At 37.5% G+C, this 18,791-nt stretch overlaps 1 protein-coding gene across 6 annotated transcripts in view; it reads right to left on the minus strand.

Moving 5' to 3' along the window:
* Positions 1–1,387: 1,387 nt before the first annotated feature.
* LOC124387392 (phosphatase and actin regulator 1) overlaps positions 1,388–18,791 on the minus strand; it is an 80,670-nt gene continuing 63,266 nt past the window's right edge. For 4 of the 6 annotated variants that reach the window (XM_046851719.1, XM_046851718.1, XM_046851715.1 and 1 more), the window contains exons 9-13: positions 17,177–17,232; positions 14,815–14,876; positions 14,052–14,192; positions 7,810–7,886; positions 1,388–3,365 (exon numbers count right to left, since the gene is read on the minus strand). In XM_046851719.1, the coding sequence (XP_046707675.1) occupies positions 3,350–3,365; positions 7,810–7,886; positions 14,052–14,192; positions 14,815–14,876; positions 17,177–17,232 (352 nt within the window). In that variant the 3' untranslated portion in view covers positions 1,388–3,349. The remainder of the gene's footprint in view (positions 3,366–7,809; positions 7,887–14,051; positions 14,193–14,814; positions 14,877–17,176; positions 17,233–18,791) is intronic. The other 2 variants (XM_046851717.1, XM_046851716.1) reach the window with 1 other exon arrangement.

Below are 18,791 nucleotides of genomic sequence, written 5' to 3' on the forward strand. Positions count from 1 at the left end.
TGATTAGGGAAAAAAAAATCAAGAACTAAATCAGGAAACGTGTCGGAGGAATATTGTCCGATAGGATCTGGAGGACGTACAAGAGACTTTTACAATCCCAGAATTCCACAAACTGTCGCTGTGTGTGTGTTTCCATAGTGAATAAATAAATACAAACAAAATAAAATGTTACAAAAAAAAAAAAAAAAGAAAAGAAAAATCTTAATAAATATTAATTTAAAAATAATCCCTGGCTTTAAACAGAGATCATTATTAATGAAAAACAAACACAGAAAAAAGGCAGCCTTATCATCCAATAGAAATATCATAATTCTTTAAAATACATAGATAAATAAATAAATAAATAAATAAAATAAATAAAACAAAAATTTCAGGATAAACGTCAGAGGAATACTGTTCAATCAGTTGGATGTATGAGAGTCTTTAAAATCGCAGAATTCCACAAGCTGTATGTGTGTGTGTGTGTGTGTGTGTGTGTGTGTGTGTGTGTGTGTGTGTTACCTTTAGCAACAAATAAATAAATACAATTAAAATGCACATTTTAATATTTATTAGGGTTTTATTTGTAATAAAAAAAAAAACCCACGGCGTTAAATTGAGATTTGGTTTAAGCAAATTTCCCTTGAGGAAATAAAGAGAAATAATAATAATAATAATAATAATAATAATAATAATAATAATAATAATAATAATAATACATTAATTAATTAATAGAAAGCAGCCTTATAATTTAATTAAAAAGAGTCATAATTCTTAAATTAAATCAGCATACAGGTTAGAGGAATATTGTTTGATTAGTTTTCCTAATGAATAAATAAAAAATAATAATAATAATAATAATAATAATAATAATCCATCACATAATATTGCTCAATCCTGATTAGGGAAAAAAATCAAGAACTAAATCAGGAAACGTGTCGGAGGAATATTGTCCGATAGGATCTGGAGGACGTACAAGAGACTTTTACAATCCCAGAATTCCACAAACTGTCGCTGTGTGTGTGTTTCCATAGTGAATAAATAAATACAAACAAAATAAAATGTTACAAAAAAAAAAAAAAGAAAAGAAAAATCTTAATAAATATTAATTTAAAAATAATCCCTGGCTTTAAACAGAGATCATTATTAATGAATTCAATAAAAAAAACAAACACAGAAAAAAGGCAGCCTTATCATCCAATAGAAATATCATAATTCTTTAAAATACATAGATAAATAAATAAAATAAAATAAATAAATAAATAAAACAAAAAATTTCAGGATAAACGTCAGAGGAATACTGTTCAATCAGTTGGATGTATGAGAGTCTTTAAAATCGCAGAATTCCACAAGCTGTATGTGTGTGTGTGTGTGTGTGTGTGTGTGTGTTACCTTTAGCAACAAATAAATAAATACAATTAAAATGCACATTTTAATATTTATTAGGGTTTTATTTGTAATAAAAAAAAAAACCCACGGCGTTAAATTGAGATTTGGTTTAAGCAAATTTCCCCTTGAGGGAAATAAAAGAGAAATAATAATAATAATAATAATAATAATAATAATAATAATAATACATTAATTAATTAATAGAAAGCAGCCTTATAATTTAATTAAAAAAGAGTCATAATTCTTAAATTAAATCAGCATACAGGTTAGAGGAATATTGTTTGATTAGTTTTCCTAATGAATAAATAAAAAAAATAATAAAATGCATATATTACAAATAAAAAAAACCCTAATAAATACCAATAAAAAAAAAACCTTGGGCTTTGCACAGAGATTTGGGTAGAGCAAATTTGCCTTGAGGAAAAGACAGTTATTATAATAATAATAATAATAATAATAATAATAATATTTATATTTATAAATAAATAAATAAATAAATAAGAATTTAACTAATTTATACAAAAAAAAGGAAGCAAAAAAAAAAGGAAGCTTTATAATCGAATAAAAAAATTTCAAATTCCTAAATAAAAATTTAAAATGAAATCAGGATACAGGTGAATGTTGTTTGATCGGCTGGATCTGGAGGATGTACAAGAGAATTTCTAATCCCAAAATTTCAGGTGAGTGTTTCCATTGGCCACAAATGAATACATTTAAATAAAAAATAAATGAATAAAAAAACCCGTCAAATAATTAATAATACAAAAATCTCTGTGCTTTGAACAGAGATTTGGGTAGAGCACGTTTCCCTAGAGAAAAAATAGTAATAATAAATTATTTATTTATTTATTCATTTAAAAAAATTTAAACAAAAAAAACGAAAGCAAAATAAAGAATAAAAATAAATAAATGTGCATGTATGTGTGTGTGTGTGTGTATGTGTTCCCATTGACCACAAACAAATAAATAAAATACAGATTAAAAATAATAATAATAATTAATAAATAAAAAAAATTATTAATAAATAAAAAAAATCCCTGCCTCTGAACTGAGATTTGGATAAAGCAAGATTCCCTTCAGAAAAAAAATGTAATAAAAAATACAGAGAAAGCAAGAAATAGGCAGCCTTATAATTTAATAAAAAATGTCAAATAATTCTTAAAAAAAAAAAAAAGAAAAATAAGCTGATTCACGAACAAACAAAAAAGTAAAACGGACATCATATAGAACCGTGTACATTTCTGCGTCCGCCGAAGCCTGAGCAAGTCTTTCCTTACTGAAATGTTCCACTCCTTATTCCTTAAATACCGCGGCTTACACGTGTAAAATATTCTACTCAATAATCCAATATAAACAAAATGTACACGTGGCGAGAGCACAAAGTGCAGTCTGAGCTCCGCCGCTCACAGTTTGCTGCAGAGGTCCATAGAGTCTGTACAGTGTGTGTGTGTGTGTATTTTATATATATATATATATATATATATATGAAGTGAGTGTATATGTGTACAATGTATATAATGTATAATGTAGGATGATGGTGGCCAGCAGAGGGCGGTGAAGAGACGATCAGGACACTCGTGCTTTCACGAACCTCACATGAAATCATTACATCTGAGCCGGAGCGGATCCGGCGCCACCTTGTGACCGTCGGGGAGACGAACGGATCGAGTGGGAAAAAACATGAAGGTAGACTTGTGGAAAAACCAGGCAAATCCACGCATGTTAGTACTACTATCATGGTGCGTGAGTGTGTGTGTTTGTGTGGTGAGGTTTTTTCCTTAAAGCAAAATTTCAGGCTGGTGAGGTTTGGGGTGACGTCCTGGGTTGTTGTAAAAGGCATACAGTTTTGTCCCCTCCCTCTGAAGGACTTGGCTTTTAGTGTGATTTCTTTGATTTATTACTTTTTTCGTGCACCATCCGTCTGACCAGCGCATGTGGTTCGGAGCAAACTCCAGTCCGGTCCGGTCCACTTCACACTCGTCTACGGCCTGTGAAACCTGCAGACAAAAACAACCAAGCAAAAGAAAAAAAAGAATAAATAAATCAATTTCCTTCTTCCTGGTGGCTCCATCCTCAGCATTCTTCTACTGATATACCCCATGTCCCTCCTCTGCAAATGTCCAAACCATCTCAATCTCACCTCCCTCACCTTGTCTCCAAAACGTCCTACATGCGCTGTCCCTCTAATAAACTCATTTCTAATCCTGTCCATCCTCATCACTCCCAATGAACATCTCAACATCTTCAGCTCTGCTACCTCCAGCTCCACCTCCTGTCTTTTACTCAATGCCACTGTCTCTAATCTGTACATCATCGCAGGTCTCACCACAGTCCTATAAACTTTCCCTTTCACTCTCACAGATACTCTTCTATCACAAATCACTCCTGCTATCACTCTTCTCCACCCACTCCACCCTGCCTGCACTCTTTTCTTCACTTCTCTAACACACTCTTCATTACTTTGCACTGTTGACCCCAGGTACCTGAACTCCTCCACCTTCTCCACCTCTTCTCCCTGCAACAGCACCCCTCCACTGCCCTCCCTCTCATTCACACACATGTACTCTGTCTTACTCCTACTGACTTTCATTCCCCTTCTCTCCAGCGTGTACCTCCACCTCTCCAGGCTCTTCTCAACCTGCTCCATACTCTCACCACAAATCACAATATCATCTGCAAACATCATGGTCCACAGAGACTCCTGTCTGACCTCGTCCGTCAACCTGTCCATCACCACTGCAAACAGGAAAGGCTCAGGGCCGATCCTTGATGCAGTTCAACCTCCACCTTAAACCAGTCTGTCGTTCCTACTGCACACTTCACTGCTGTCACACTGTCCTCATACATGTCCTGCACCACCCTCACATACTTCTCTGACACACCTGACTTCCTCATACAATACCACAACTACTCTCTTTCTCTACTCTCCTTCTGACCTTCTCTATACTTCTCCATCAACATTCTCAAAGCAAATAAGGCATCTGTGGTGCTCTTCCTCGGCATGAAACCATACTGTTGCTCACAGATGGTCACCTCTTCCCTCAGCCTGGCTTCCACTACTCTTTCCCATAACTTCATGGTGTGACTGATCAACTTTATTGCCCTGTAGTTACTGCAGGTCTGCACATCTCCCTTATTCTTAAAGATCGGTACCAGCACACTCCTCCTCCATTCCTCAGGCATCTTCTCACCTTCCATAATCCTGTTAAACAATCTGGTTAAAACTCCACTGCATCTCTCAAACATCTCCATGCTTCTACTGGTATGTCATCTGGTCCTAACGACTTTCTACCCTCCACCTTCTCATCGCTGCTCTCACTTCCTCCTTACTAATCCTATCCACATCCTGCTTCATCATCTCCACACCATCCAACCTTCTCCCTCTCTCATTTTCCTCATTCATCAGCTGCTCAAATTACTTCCTCCATCTTCTCAACACACTCTCCTCACTAGTCAACACATTTCCATGTCCATCCTTTATTGCTCTAACTTGCAGTACATCTTTCCCAGCTCGGTCCCTCTGCCTGGCCAATCGGTACAAATCCTTTTCTCCTTCCTTAATGTCCAACTTCTCCTACAGATCCTCATATGCCTTTTCCTTGGCTTTTGCCACATCCCTATTTACCTGCTGCCACATCCGTTGTACTTCTGCCTACTTTTCTCATCATCCTGTAGATCCCAATTCTGTTTTGCCAACCTCTTTCTCCTTATGCTCTCCTGCCCTTCCTCATTCCATCACCACTTCTCCTTGTCTTCCTTTCTATTTCCAGATGTCACACCAAGTACTTTTCTAGCTGCCTCCCTCATCACTCCTGCAGTAGTTTCCCAATCACCCAACACTTCATCACCACCACCAAGCCCCTGTCTGACCTCTTCCCTGAACCTCACACTACACTCTTCCTCCTTCAGGTTCCACCATCTTATTCTTCTTTCAGTCCTCTCTCTTCTCCTCTTCTTCTTCACCCCCAAAACCATCCTACAGACCACCATCCGATGCTGTCTAGCTACATTGTCCCCCGCCCAGTTGTGCACCTTCCTCCACTCTTATACGTCACCCTATGATCATCCTTCTTCTTAAAATACGTGTTCACCACTGCCATTTCCATCCTTTTAGCAAAATCTACCACCATCTGCCCTTCCACATTCCTCTCCTTAAAGCCATACCTACCCATAACCACCTCATCACCTCTGTTCTCTTCACCTACATGCCCATTAAAGTCTGCCCCAATCACCAATCGTTCTTTCCTAGGTACACCATCTAGCACTTCATCTAATTCACTTAATTTTCCTTCTCCTCCATCTCACAACTCACTTGTGGAGCATAGGCACTGATGACATTTATAATCACCCCTTCAACTTCCATCTTCACGTTCATCACTCTATCAGAAACTCTTTTCACCTCCACTACACTCTTACTGTACTTTTCCTTCAGAATCACCCCTACACCATTTCTCTTTCCATCCACACCATGATAGAACAGTTATTTATATATATCTTGTTCCTAAATACAAGTCACTTAGGATGCTGAATCCACATCAGAGCCGAATCATTTTAGATCCAATGGTGTAATGCTGCATTCATTCAGCTTTAAGTTTAAAAATGAACAAACAATTGGCCCAAAATGTAGAATCATTAAAATCTGCCTCATTTGTGTGGGACTCTTAAACAACCACCTGGATGTAAAACTGATTGAGCCGATTCATGTTCATGGTACGTTGTGGTGTCAAAAGTTTTGGAGACTCGCTTTGTTTAAAACTAAGTACTTTATTTACCTATGTTTACACACCGTCACTTCGAGCTGGATCCCTGCTACGGTGTCAAAACGGCGCATGTGTTTAGATTAGCACCAGTCGCACTGCTCCCGATGTACACAGGACGATGTGTTTTGGCACACTGGCTCTGGTGCTCCCTGTGACTGTGCTGCCATCTGGTGGCGTGTTACAAAACTAGTCTCGAAAACTTTTGATATCACCTCGTACTTGGCAGAAGCACTTATATCCTGAGCGACATTTATCAAATGAAGGCCTTCGGGATTTAAACTCATGACCTTCAGCACCAAAGTACAGTGTTTTAACCACTAAGCTTCCAAACTTATTGCAATGAAATGACAAACAATGTTTATACCAAACATAATATTACAATTTGCCATGATTACTTTCATTTATGATTTTATTCTATTTAAAAAAATAAACAAATAATCAGAAAAACACGACGCTGTAACCTGTGTAACTGATCCAGTTCTATTTCATCAAAACTTATAGTACAATTAAAAACAAATCCAATTTATTGTACAATTTATTTTTTTTCCCTAAATGCATAAAATGTATAAAATTTATTTTATATATATGATGCTTTATAATTATTTATATTATATTATATATATATATATATATATATATATTTTTTTTTTTTTAATATGTGCATTTTATTTTATTGTATTTTTTATTTTTTCATGAATTCATTTGTGGCCAATGGAAACCCTGGAATTCTAGGATTATTATATATTTTTTTTTTTGCCTAATCTTTTATTTTTTTATTAATAATTAATTAGTTAAATTACTAAATATTATTATTATTATTATTATTAATATTACTGTTTTTTTTTCTCGAGGCTAATTTCCTCTACCCAAATCTCTGTTCAAAGCCCAAGGATTTCTTTAATGAATATTTATTAGGGTTTTTTAAACGTAATCAATGCATTTTATTTTGTATTTATTTATTTATTCATTGTGAAAATTAATCAAACAATATTCTTTTAACCTGTATGATGATTTAATTTTCTTTTAAGAATTATTATTATTATATATTTTTTTATTAAATTACAAGGCTCCTTATTATAATTTGTATTTTTTTATTTTTTTTTTACATACACCAGATCCAACAATATCCCTCTGACATGTATCCTGATTAAATCTTTATTTAAGAATTTGACATTTCTTATGAAATTTAAGGCTTTCTTTTTTTGCTTACTCTTTTTTTTAATTATTAATTAATTAATTTGTTCAATTTGTTTTATTTATTATTATTATTATTATTATTATTATTATTATTATTATTATTATTAGCTATAGTTTATTATTTGGTTTTATAAACCAAACTTCTGATTATTTTGTTTTATTATCAACACTTGTAGTCGAGTGCCAGAGGAGATGAGTGGTAAAGATCGGAAGCCTGTGCATAATTTCCCTTAATGAGTGTTATCTGTTATAGTGAGCAACAAAAATGATAAAAGGAGGATAAAAGAAAGTTTGAGAAAGAGAGAAATGTGATAATGTCATAGTAACAATAAAGCCAGTTCCTTGTTTTTTTTGTTGGGTCCATGACAAAAGGAACCAAAAATATTCTGTGGGGGTGCAATTTTTTTTCACTTAACTGTCTATATATTATCTATTTTATTGCAGGCTACTATAATCCTACTGTCCATCTGGTGTGTCTCTGTACCTGGTTAAATGGCGACTGGATTCATGCACCTCCATCTCTGTACTCTTGTAATCGTTGAGCTCCTTCCGTATGGCCGCCTGAAATATCACACAAACACACACACACACACACACACACACACACACACACACACACACACACACAAACACACACACACGGTAGGAGTAAAAATAGTGCTCTAAAAGCAAATCATGCATCATTTATACTGTAGCATAGCAGAAGATTTTTTTTCAAAGACCCAAACATGCACAAGCACTTAATATTATACTCAGGTGCCCACAGAGTTTTGGCCATATAACATATACACAAAATTGTCTAGCTCAGGTTATTTCTTTTTTCTTATTTAAACACTGATTTTTCCTCAATGGTTCCTCCAGGATTCCTTCACCACAAAGCCAAGCATCCACATGATGAGCTCAGCACACTTCCTGTCTTTTCTTAGTGGTAGCAGAAAAACATTCTTACACACACACACACACACACACACACACACACACCGCAAAACTTTGAAGCCTTCACAAAACAAACAAAACCTGATGTTCAAATGTCCCGAATGTCCCCAAATGCCCCAAAATGTCTCTGTTATAGTCAAACAAAAGACAAGTGGCTCATCATTTCAGCCATACACACTCTGTACCTTACACAGTGAAACAAAACTACTTTCCTCTGGGACCGAAGTACCACATAAGAGAAACAATAAACAAATATTATAGACTAACTGGAACTCACAGCCCCATACACAGTGCACATGTACAATAATTTAGTGCAACAACACAATAACAGTGTGAGAGTTCAGCAGTGAGAAATACACCAAGCTGAATCTCAGCTTGTGTAGATTATTCAATGGCGTTATTTTACACCCATTTATTTATATATATATATATATATATATATATATATATATATATATATATATATATATATATATATATATATATATATATATATATATTAAAATATCAAAATATCGTTTTGATTTCCTGCATCCTTTACTTTCCATTGGCTCCGTCTCCTCTATTTTTGCTTTCGGAAGAGCGTTTGAGTGTTTGAAAGCAGTGAGCGGAGGACATTCCCACCAGAACTATGAACACACACTACATTAATCACATTAAGGTACGTAATTTCTCTACTATGGCGAACATCCAGTTCATTCAGTGTGTGAAGTGTGACATGTTTAGTCTGTCTTTCTCCTTGGTTAGCGATAATTTTATCTGTGAGAAGTGTAAGCTAGTTTGCTCTTTGACGGAGAAGATCTTAGCATTAGAGGAGCGCATCCAGAGTCTAGAGAGAAGTAGTGAGAGCAGTCCAGGTTCAGCAGGGGAAAGTCTGGATGCCCTAGGTGAAGTTAATATTCCCCCGACTCTGGCATTAGAGCCCTCGCAGCGGGGAAAATGGATGACGACTCGGCGGCATACTCGCAAAACCAAAGCTAACGCTAAGGCTCGCCCACGGGAGCACCATTCCTCTCCGCTTCACGTGTCCAACAGGTTTGCTCTCCTCAGTGAAGCACCCGCTGAGAAACCTGAAAGAGCTCTGGTTTTAGGAGACTCCATTCTGAGGCACGTGAAACTAGCTAGACCTTTAGGGGCACCAGCAGCACAGGTTATGTGTATACCGGGAGCCAGGGCGCCGGACATAGCAGGTCAGCTTAGATTCTTAGGAAAGCACAGGTTCTCTAAGATAGTTTTTCACACAGGAGCTAATGATATACGCCTTCGACAGTCAGCGGTTACAACAGTGTGTGCTTCAAAGACACGAGTGGGCTTCATTAATAATTATAGCATTTTTGAGGGCAAGGCTGGCCTGTTATGGCGGGACGGTATCCATTCCACTCGGGAAGGTGCTGCTCTCATTTATTTTAGTATAGGTAATAGTCTCAGAACAGAACTAGTTAAGAAGTGACTGTCTAGAGCCAAGGCCAGGGAGCAGACAGACAGGCTAAACCGACCGTCTGCTAGCTGCACAGAGTCATCACTCAGGATCCACCATATTGAGACTGTGTCTGTCCACCAAGCGAAACCAAAATATAGGAATTCTCAGAAAGTCTGTTTTAGTAACCTGATTAACATTAAATTAAATAGGACTGAGCACAGCCAGCACCTCTGATCTAAAGATAGGATTGTTGAATATTAGATCTCTCACGTCAAAAGCGCTTACTATAAATGAAATTATTACAGACCAGGAGTTTAATATAATGTGTTTGACAGAAACATGGATTAAACTGAATGAATATGTAGCATTAAATGAAGCGAGTCCTCCTTGGTATAGTTACATACACCAACCCCGTCTAAATGGCAGAGGAGGCGGAGTCGCTGCTATTTATAATAATTAATCTAAACGTCACAGAAAAGACTATACACAAATGTAAAACATTTGAAGTTCTTTACACCAACATAAAATATTCAGTGTCCCAAAGCAGGTCCAGTCAGTCAATTCCACTAATTATTATTTATAGACCCCCAGGGCCCTACTCTGATTTTCTGATAGAATTTAACCCTAACCCTAGATTTCATCACAAATTTAACTACTTCTTTAGACAAATCATTAATTGCTGGTGACTTTAATATTCATTTTGATAATCAGGAAGACTCCTTAGGAGCAGCAGTTGTGTCTATTCTAGATTCAGTTGGAATTAATCAGAATGTTATAGGACCCACTCATAGTGGTGACACACTCTCAATTTGTTGTTAACATTTGGAATAAAAATAAAAAACTTAGTCATAATTCCACAGTATGAAGCTATTTCAGACCATTATCTCATCTCTTAAAATCTGCCTCAGTCATTGCATTTCTACCTCACCACGTTATCGTGTCAAGCGTAATTTCACGTCAGCTACAGCAGTGCGTTTTATCAATAATCTTCCAGAAATTACGATATTAGATAGATCTCCGTCAGACCCCGCAGAGCTCGACTGGGCCACTGAACACCTAGAATCAACGTTACGTTATACTCTAGATGATGTAGCTCCCCTTAAGACCAAAATGATCAGGGAGAAAAAATTAGCACAGTGGTATAATGATCATACACGCACCTTAAAACAGACCACTCGAAAATTAGAACGTAAATGGCGTCAAACAAAATTAACAGTATTTCAAATAGCATGGAAGGAGAGCCTCTAAATTATAGAAAATCTCTTAGTGCTGCTAGGTCAGCATATTTCTCCACCCTCATAGAAAATAACAAGCATAATCCTAGATTTTTATTCAGCACGGTAGCAAAATTAACAGGAAATAAAAGCACTGCGCTAACATGCACACCATCATTATGTAGTAATGATTTCATAACCTTTTTTAATAATAAAATTGAGAACATCAGGCAAGAAATCCAGACGGTTAATATGAATCCAAATTATTTTACAAGTTACCCTGTAGACAGCAGCATAATTATAGCAGACAATCAACTACAAAGCTTCACTCCTCCAGAATGACTTAATTTCATTAATTTCCTCATCAAAACCATCAACCTGCATATTCGATCCCTTGCCTACAAGTTTCTTTAAACAGATAACTCCAGAGGTAATTGAACCTGTTTTAAAAATAATAAACTCTTCCATTAGCACTGGTTATGTACCAAAATCCTTCAAACTGGCAGTTATCCACCCCCTTATTAAGAAACCTGACCTTGACCCATGTCAGCTGTCCAACTACAGACCGATATCAAATCTCCCTTTATATCCAAAATTTTAGAAAAGGTTGTAGCACAGCAGTTCTGCTCACATCTACTTATGAATAACATTTTTGAAATGTATCAGTCAGGATTTCGGCCTCGTCATAGCACAGAGACGGCACTAGTTAAGGTGGTAAATGACCTGTTATTGGCCTCTGATCAGGGTTTTGTCTCCTTACATGTTTTGCTCGACCTTCGTGCAGCTTTTGACACCATCGATCACACTATACTACTTGCTAGACTTGAGAACATTGTTGGAATAAAAGGAACAGCTCTCTCTTGGCTCAGGTCTTATTTAACTGATCGCTATCAGTTTGTTGATGTAAATGGTGAGTTCTCGACACTCTATGAGGTAAAGTTTGGTGTTCCTCAAGGATCTGTCTGAGGCCCTCTGCTTTTCTTTTTTTTTTATGCTGCCTCTTGGTGAAATTATACATAAACATGGGATTCGCTTCCATTGCTATGCTGATGATACACAGCTGTATATTTCAGCAAAGCCAGATGAGAGAGATCAGCTTAAAAATGTTGAGAAGTGTGTAAAGGACATTAGACAGTGGATGCTTGATATCTGAGTTGAGCAGAAGAAAGTTAAGACGGAAGTACTTTTACTAGGACCACATGCAGCTAGAAGTAAACTTTCCGATTACGTAGCATCTCTGGATGGTGTTTCTGTTTCAGCGTGTACGGCTTCCAAAGACCTTGGTGTGATTATTGACCCTAGTCTTTCGTTTGAGTCTCACGTGAATAATATCACCAGGATCGCCTTCTTTCACCTTAGAAATATTGCTAAAATTAGAAATATGATGTCGTTACAGGATGCAGAAAAACTAGTTCATGCTTTTGTTACTTCTAGATTAGACTACTGTAACGCTTTACTGTCTGGGTGTGTGAGTAAGTGCATAAATAAGCTTCAGTTAGTTCAGAATGCAGCAGCAAGGGTCCTCACTAGATCTAGGAAATATGAGCACATCACTCCTGTTTTAATCAGTCTACACTGATTTTTCTCTTATAAGCCCCACAGTTATGGAACAGCCTTCCAATCAATGTTCGGGACACAGGCACAGTCTCAGTGTTCAAGTTGAGGTTGAAAACCTATTTATTTAGTCAAGCCTTTGATAAGTAGATTTTTTTTCTTAGGTAAAGGCTCAGATCTGGAGGGAACATGGATATAGAGTATTTGGTGAACTGGAATATTTGTATGCTGTCGTCCCCTCACATTCACACGTTCACTCAGGTTTGTTGACAGTGGTGTGGTTGGTTGTCTCTTATCCCAAAGATCCCTCATGTCTGTGTTACCTTCTGGTTCTCCCTTTTAGTTATGCTGCCATAGCGAGTCTTGCCGGAGTCCAAACTGCACAGTGACCTTAACTTTAATACAACAATAAAGACATTTAATAATCCATATCCTTCTCTTCCTGTCTCTCTCTCTCTCTCTCTCTCTCGTTAAAATGGCTCCTGAGGCTCCAGTGACCACTGTTCCTGCCCCTCTCCCCTCCGTGGATCTTCCCACTTCGTCCAGGCCTGCCTCTGGATAGTGTTCTCTTCGCATGGATGCCACTCTCTGCAGCTTGGGATGGTTTCTTATCAACGCCTTGGGTGGTTCCATGAAATTCCGGAGTAAGAACGGGCGCTTTGAGGATGGATTGGACTGTAGTTAATGTCAACAGTCTGCTACACTGACTCAGGACTACAGTTTGCTTCTGATCATCATCACTGTACCCAGCAACATTGTATATCTGCTTCAAATGGACATTCGGTGCAACCCAGATGAGGATGGGTTCCCTCTTGAGTCTGGTTCCTCTCAAGGTTTCTTCCTTATGCCATCTCGGGGAGTTTTTCCTTGCCACAGTTGCTCATCAGGGACAAACTTACTTACAAAGAACATATTTACTTTTAATCACCACATTATCTGTGTAAAGCTGCTTTGAGACAATGTTCATTGTTAAAAGCGCTATACAAATAAAATTGAATTGAATTGAATGTTGGCGCCATTTTCTAGCCCGTTCTTTGTGCATCTGTACATCTGCTATAAATTTCATGGTTATTATTTTTTGCTGCAGTAACAATTTGCAAAGATCAATAAATGTTTGTCTGCCAGTCTACCTGCCTGCCTGTCTGTCTGTCTGTCTGTCTGTCTGCCCACTTGCCAGTCGGTCTTCCCATCTGCCATTCTGTCTGTCTGTCTGTCTGCCAGTCTGTCTGTCTGCCAGTCTGACTGTCTGTCTGTCTGCCAGTCTGACTGTCTGTCTGTCTGCCAGTCTGCCAGTCTGACTGTCTGCCAGTCTGCCAGTCTGACTGTCTGCCAGTCTGCCAGTCTGACTGTCTGTCTGTCTGCCAGTCTGACTGTCTGCCAGTCTGACTGTCTGTCTGTCAGGCCTGTCTATCTGCTTGCCAGTCTGACCATTGGTTTGTCTGTCTGCACCTTTTTCCTGTCCTGCCTGCACCATACTAAGTTACTGTAAACTGCCTGCCTTAGTATAACTGTAAGTATAACAAGATATATTCAGTGTAAAATTTGTTTTTGACACACCCGAGTAATCATCCGAAAAATCACCAAATGTGAATTTCTGCATACCTTGTCTGCAGCAGTAAGGCGTGTCCAGGGTTTATCAGCCCGCCGGTCGTAGTCCTGAGCATCGGCCACTTCGACGTAATCGCTGAAACGGATCAGGATCTTGGCCTGCCGAAGTTCCTCCACCGTGGGCCTTTGGCTAAGCTGCAAACATGGAAGAGTGTAATGATCGACTCTCCTTTACCAGATACAAACTAATACATGCAAGAAATATGTCTTTGCTCTTCTCTAGCGTCCTACAACTCCTTTCAGCACTTATATAATAATAATCACTAATTACAATATTAATATGCAAATATTTTATTTCGATTTAGATTCAGAAACGCCACTTGTTAGGATGGGAATTTTCTTTTTTTTTTAAATGATGGTGTAGAAAGTTTGGGAAAAGTCTGCGCATCCAGACATAGCCGTGAACAAACCCAAACTGGGCCAGACGCACGCATGAAACATTCACAAAGACTTGCAGAGAAAGACAGTGTGTTCTTTTCAGGTAAAGAAAAGTATATAATTGTCTTTTGACTCGTTCCCAGAAAGCCCTTTGTAAGAAGAAACACCAATGTGTAATTCCAGATGAATCGTTTGACATTAATAGGTGCTTCAGAAGACCCTGTCAAAGAGAAGAAACCATGCAGCACTTTTACTTCACCACAGACGAACAGCTCAAAGCCAGACCAGACTCAGGAGTCTGAGTGTGGAGCACAGGGTTGCACTTGAAATGTAAAAGAAATGTGCAGTCTGGACTTGATTGCAGTAGAATTTCTCTCACCTTAATTTTGAGTCTCCGCTTGATTTCCCTTTTCTCCTCCAGCTCCTCCTGTTCATTTCGTGCTGGGAGATAAACAACCATCAAAAATCTCTGTCACTGGGTATTTATATCATCATTGTGTTGAATGGATGGATGGATGGATGGATGGATGGATGGATGAATTCAATACTGCAGATAGATAGATTTCCTCCCTGCATTTTCCACTTGAGGTGATGATGCAGTCTGAATGCTTAGCTTACTAACACACACACACACACACACACACACACACACACACACACACACACACACACACACACACACACACACACACACACACACACACGTTTATCCTTAAGAGAATTTTAGAGAAATCTAGGACAGAGGAGGACGTTCAATTCAGTGAAGCTTAAAGAAGAAAAAAAACCTCACAACAGTCCTTTCCCCTGAGCTCTAATCGCTGGATGACTTTCCTGTGAGCTACTATAAGAAAAGCGCTCAAGTTCCCCCACAACACCCCCCAGAATAAACTTTAAATATAAAATATATAAAAACATAAACAAATAAATAAATAACTCCATCCTCCATCAACCCACTGGATTTTCTATTTTGTGTATGAAAAGAGGAGGGTTTTTTTTCTAGGCCAGTCTGTATTGCAAACCCTGAAAACGTCCTTCACTTCACACAATAGAGACTCTAATAAAAAAACCCAGTGCAGGTATTACAACAAAAACCTAAACCTTCCTCTGGAGGAAGTGTGACACTTTAAACTAAACCGGTCTATTCTAATCCATCAAACACCACACCAGTGGAAATTTTGGCTTCTGCAGTAACGCCAACTATGGCTTTCTTTCAAATTCGCATTTATGCTAAAGCTCAGGCCTTCAATTCAAAACAACTTATCAAAAGATAATACCCAGCTATTGAGACACTGCTTGGATTTGTGGACCATCAGGAGTCCCAGAAAATCCTTCTTCAGGGTATGATGGGAAACTTATAGAGTAAGATTTACACCAGAAATGTACCTACTCTGGAGCACGACTTGAAACTACTACTGCCTAGAAATCATGGCCTTGATGTGAATGTACATTTCATGAGTTCTTAAACAACGTTTCTATAGCAGGATAGAACCATTTGTTACAGTTAGCTATTAATTGAGTTGCTAATAAACAGAAAGCAGTCTTTGGGTGAGGGTCTTATTGCTACAAAGGTATTTTGCTTGAAGTTTTCTGCCAACAAAATTTTTGGAGACAATTTAGGTAAAGGTGTTTTTTTGGAAGATTTTGTTGACTGTATTTTGTCAAAAGAGTTTTACAGAGAGTATGGTGTTGAGGGTATTTTGGTTGTATGTTAGGGGAGAGTATGTTGTTGATGGTATTTTGCCAAAGTGACCATGTTTTGACAGTATGTTGGAGAAAATTTTGCTGACTGTATTTTGGGGAGGGTGTTTTGTCGACTATATCTTGGCAACACTATGTTAGGAAGGGTATTTTGTCAAGCGTATTTTGCCAAAGTATGTTGGGCAAAATTCTATAGACAAAATACCCTCCCTAAGTATGTTGGGGAGGGTATTTTTTTGATGGTATCTTATCAAAGTATGTTGAGAGGGTATTTTGTCTGTTAAATATTGCTATAGTATGGTATAGAGGGTACTTGGTCAATTATATTTTGTCTAAGTGTGTTTTGCAAACAGTATGTTGGGGAGGGTATTTTGTTGAGATTTTGTTAAAGACTGTATGTTCGAGAGGTTATTTTGTCAATGATATTTTGTCAAAGTATGTTGGGGAGGGTATTTTGTTGATAGTATCTAATCAAAGTATGTTGGGGAGGGTATTTTGTCAATGGTATTTTGGGGAGGGTATTTAGTCTGTGCTATATTGCTATAGTATGTTAGAGAGGGTACTTTGTCAATGGTATTTTACCAAAGTATGTTTTTAGGGGGGATATCTTGTTGATGGTATTCTGCAAACAGTATGTTGGGGAGGGTATTTGTTTTTTTGGATGGTATTTTGTCAATGATATTTTGCCAAAGTACTGTACGTTATGGATGGTATTTTGTCTATGTTTTTATATGCAATAGCATTTTCCCAAACAATGTTAGGGAGGCTATTTTGTTAGTGGTATTTTGCTAACAGCATGCTGGAGAGAGTATTTTGCAAACAGTATGTCAGGTGGTGTCTGGTCGATGGTATTTTGCTGTATTTTGCTTCATATTTGCAACAGTATTTTGGTGCCAGTATTTTGCTGCAACATTCTCCATTTGAAAGCGAAAAAACAACAAAAAAAACAGCTTGATCCTGTACAGCTGGGGTTGGGGAAGGGTGGGGGGTAGGTTAATGAGACTAATGGGAGTAAATGGACCAAATCCAGCATGAACACTCACGTTTCAGGATGTTTCGCTGCTCTAGCTCCTCTGCTGTAGGTCTTTGGCTCAGTCTCCTGCTCACACACAAACACACAGTCGGTACTTTACATTGGACAGCTGTAATTTGTTGCATAGGTTTAAAAAAAAAAAAAAAAAACACTCTGGCCTGATAAGACAAGCACAGTACAACCAGGAGTGTGTGTTTGTAAGAAATCAGCATTTAGGAATCGTGTTGAATATATTAAAATAATTACATTTGGATATTTGATAATCAGAGACGCAATAAACATCCTTTAAATGGCTAAGAATATTGTCAGGTGAGATTCTGTGGACAGATCAATTATTTTAAGAGATCCAAGTCCAATTAGGTAAGTTTACTTATACACTATATCAACAAAAAACTGGGGACACCTGACCATAAGATTGGTGTGTTCTTTTTTAACATCCCATTCCACATTTAGTCCCCATTTTTCTGCTATAAAACAGAAGCTCCACTCTTCTGGAAAGATGTTTTAGGATGGATCAGGCAGATTCAAAAAGCAAAAGGGGACAGGATCACGGGCATCTTAACATCCTGAGGTAACCTGAATAATCTTGTAACCTCCTGAAAATCCCTGCTCTGGAGACAGAGCAAGAAAGAGCACTTGTCCTCTAATTCGATACTGAATCTGTGATGTTTTTAGGAAAGCTTCTGGAAATCCTATCAGCTTCAGATCCTTCATTTTTCTGCAGTAGAAGTGAACGAAATAGAAATTGGAATGGATGAGCCAGGCATGGTTTTTGAATGAATGTATAATTTGGTGCAAAGGTTTGGCCTACAGGGTGCTCACTGATACCAACAGTGTTTGATCTATGGTTTCATCCTCACATCTTCTCAGGGAGTTTGTCCATCCATACCTCAATTCCTTCAAACATATATCTCATTATCCATCTCCTCCTTTGTAGAGGATGAATCCACACGGAAAACCAAAAGACAAGGTTATAACAGATGGTACCACTTTGGAACCTTGAAGATGTCCTTGGAATGCAATTAATATGAAGAGTTCTGCCAAAACTGGACAATTTCACATTCACTTGTCCATCAGTAAAAGAGTTGATAATGATGGAAATATCTTGTGTCTGGATGAGGTTGGTGTTCTGTTTTGAGTCTGGTTCCTCTCAAGGTTTCTTCCTCACATCTTCTCATGGAGTTTTCCATCTATGCTTCCATCAATAGCACTGGATAGCTACATGATAGCATTTTTATCATGATGCGTCGTTTTGAACATATTTGCATCATTAAAAGTTTTATAATATTTGCATATTATATATGTAATTGTTGGTAGATGCTCTTTACTTTTATTATTTATAAAGCAACCAATAATTTGTGACCAATATTTGATATGTAGATTGATTTCTTCTCGTTTCTCAGGCACAGGCCGAGGCGTACGTTGAATATGCTGTAGGTCAGAGGGAGTACAAACTTTTGCACCCAATTATGCCACTTTTACAGTATTTCCAAACATCAGTTGTGCTCCATACGGATGTTTACTCGTTATCAAGCTTTAAAAAAGGTCAAATGTTCATTCAAGATGCAAAATGAACAAATATGATAATAATTTGTCTCAATTATTATTTGAACAATATTAATTTT

The sequence above is a fragment of the Silurus meridionalis genome, chromosome 6 (assembly GCF_014805685.1).
Source record: "Silurus meridionalis isolate SWU-2019-XX chromosome 6, ASM1480568v1, whole genome shotgun sequence".
Taxonomy (NCBI): Eukaryota; Metazoa; Chordata; class Actinopteri; order Siluriformes; family Siluridae; genus Silurus; species Silurus meridionalis.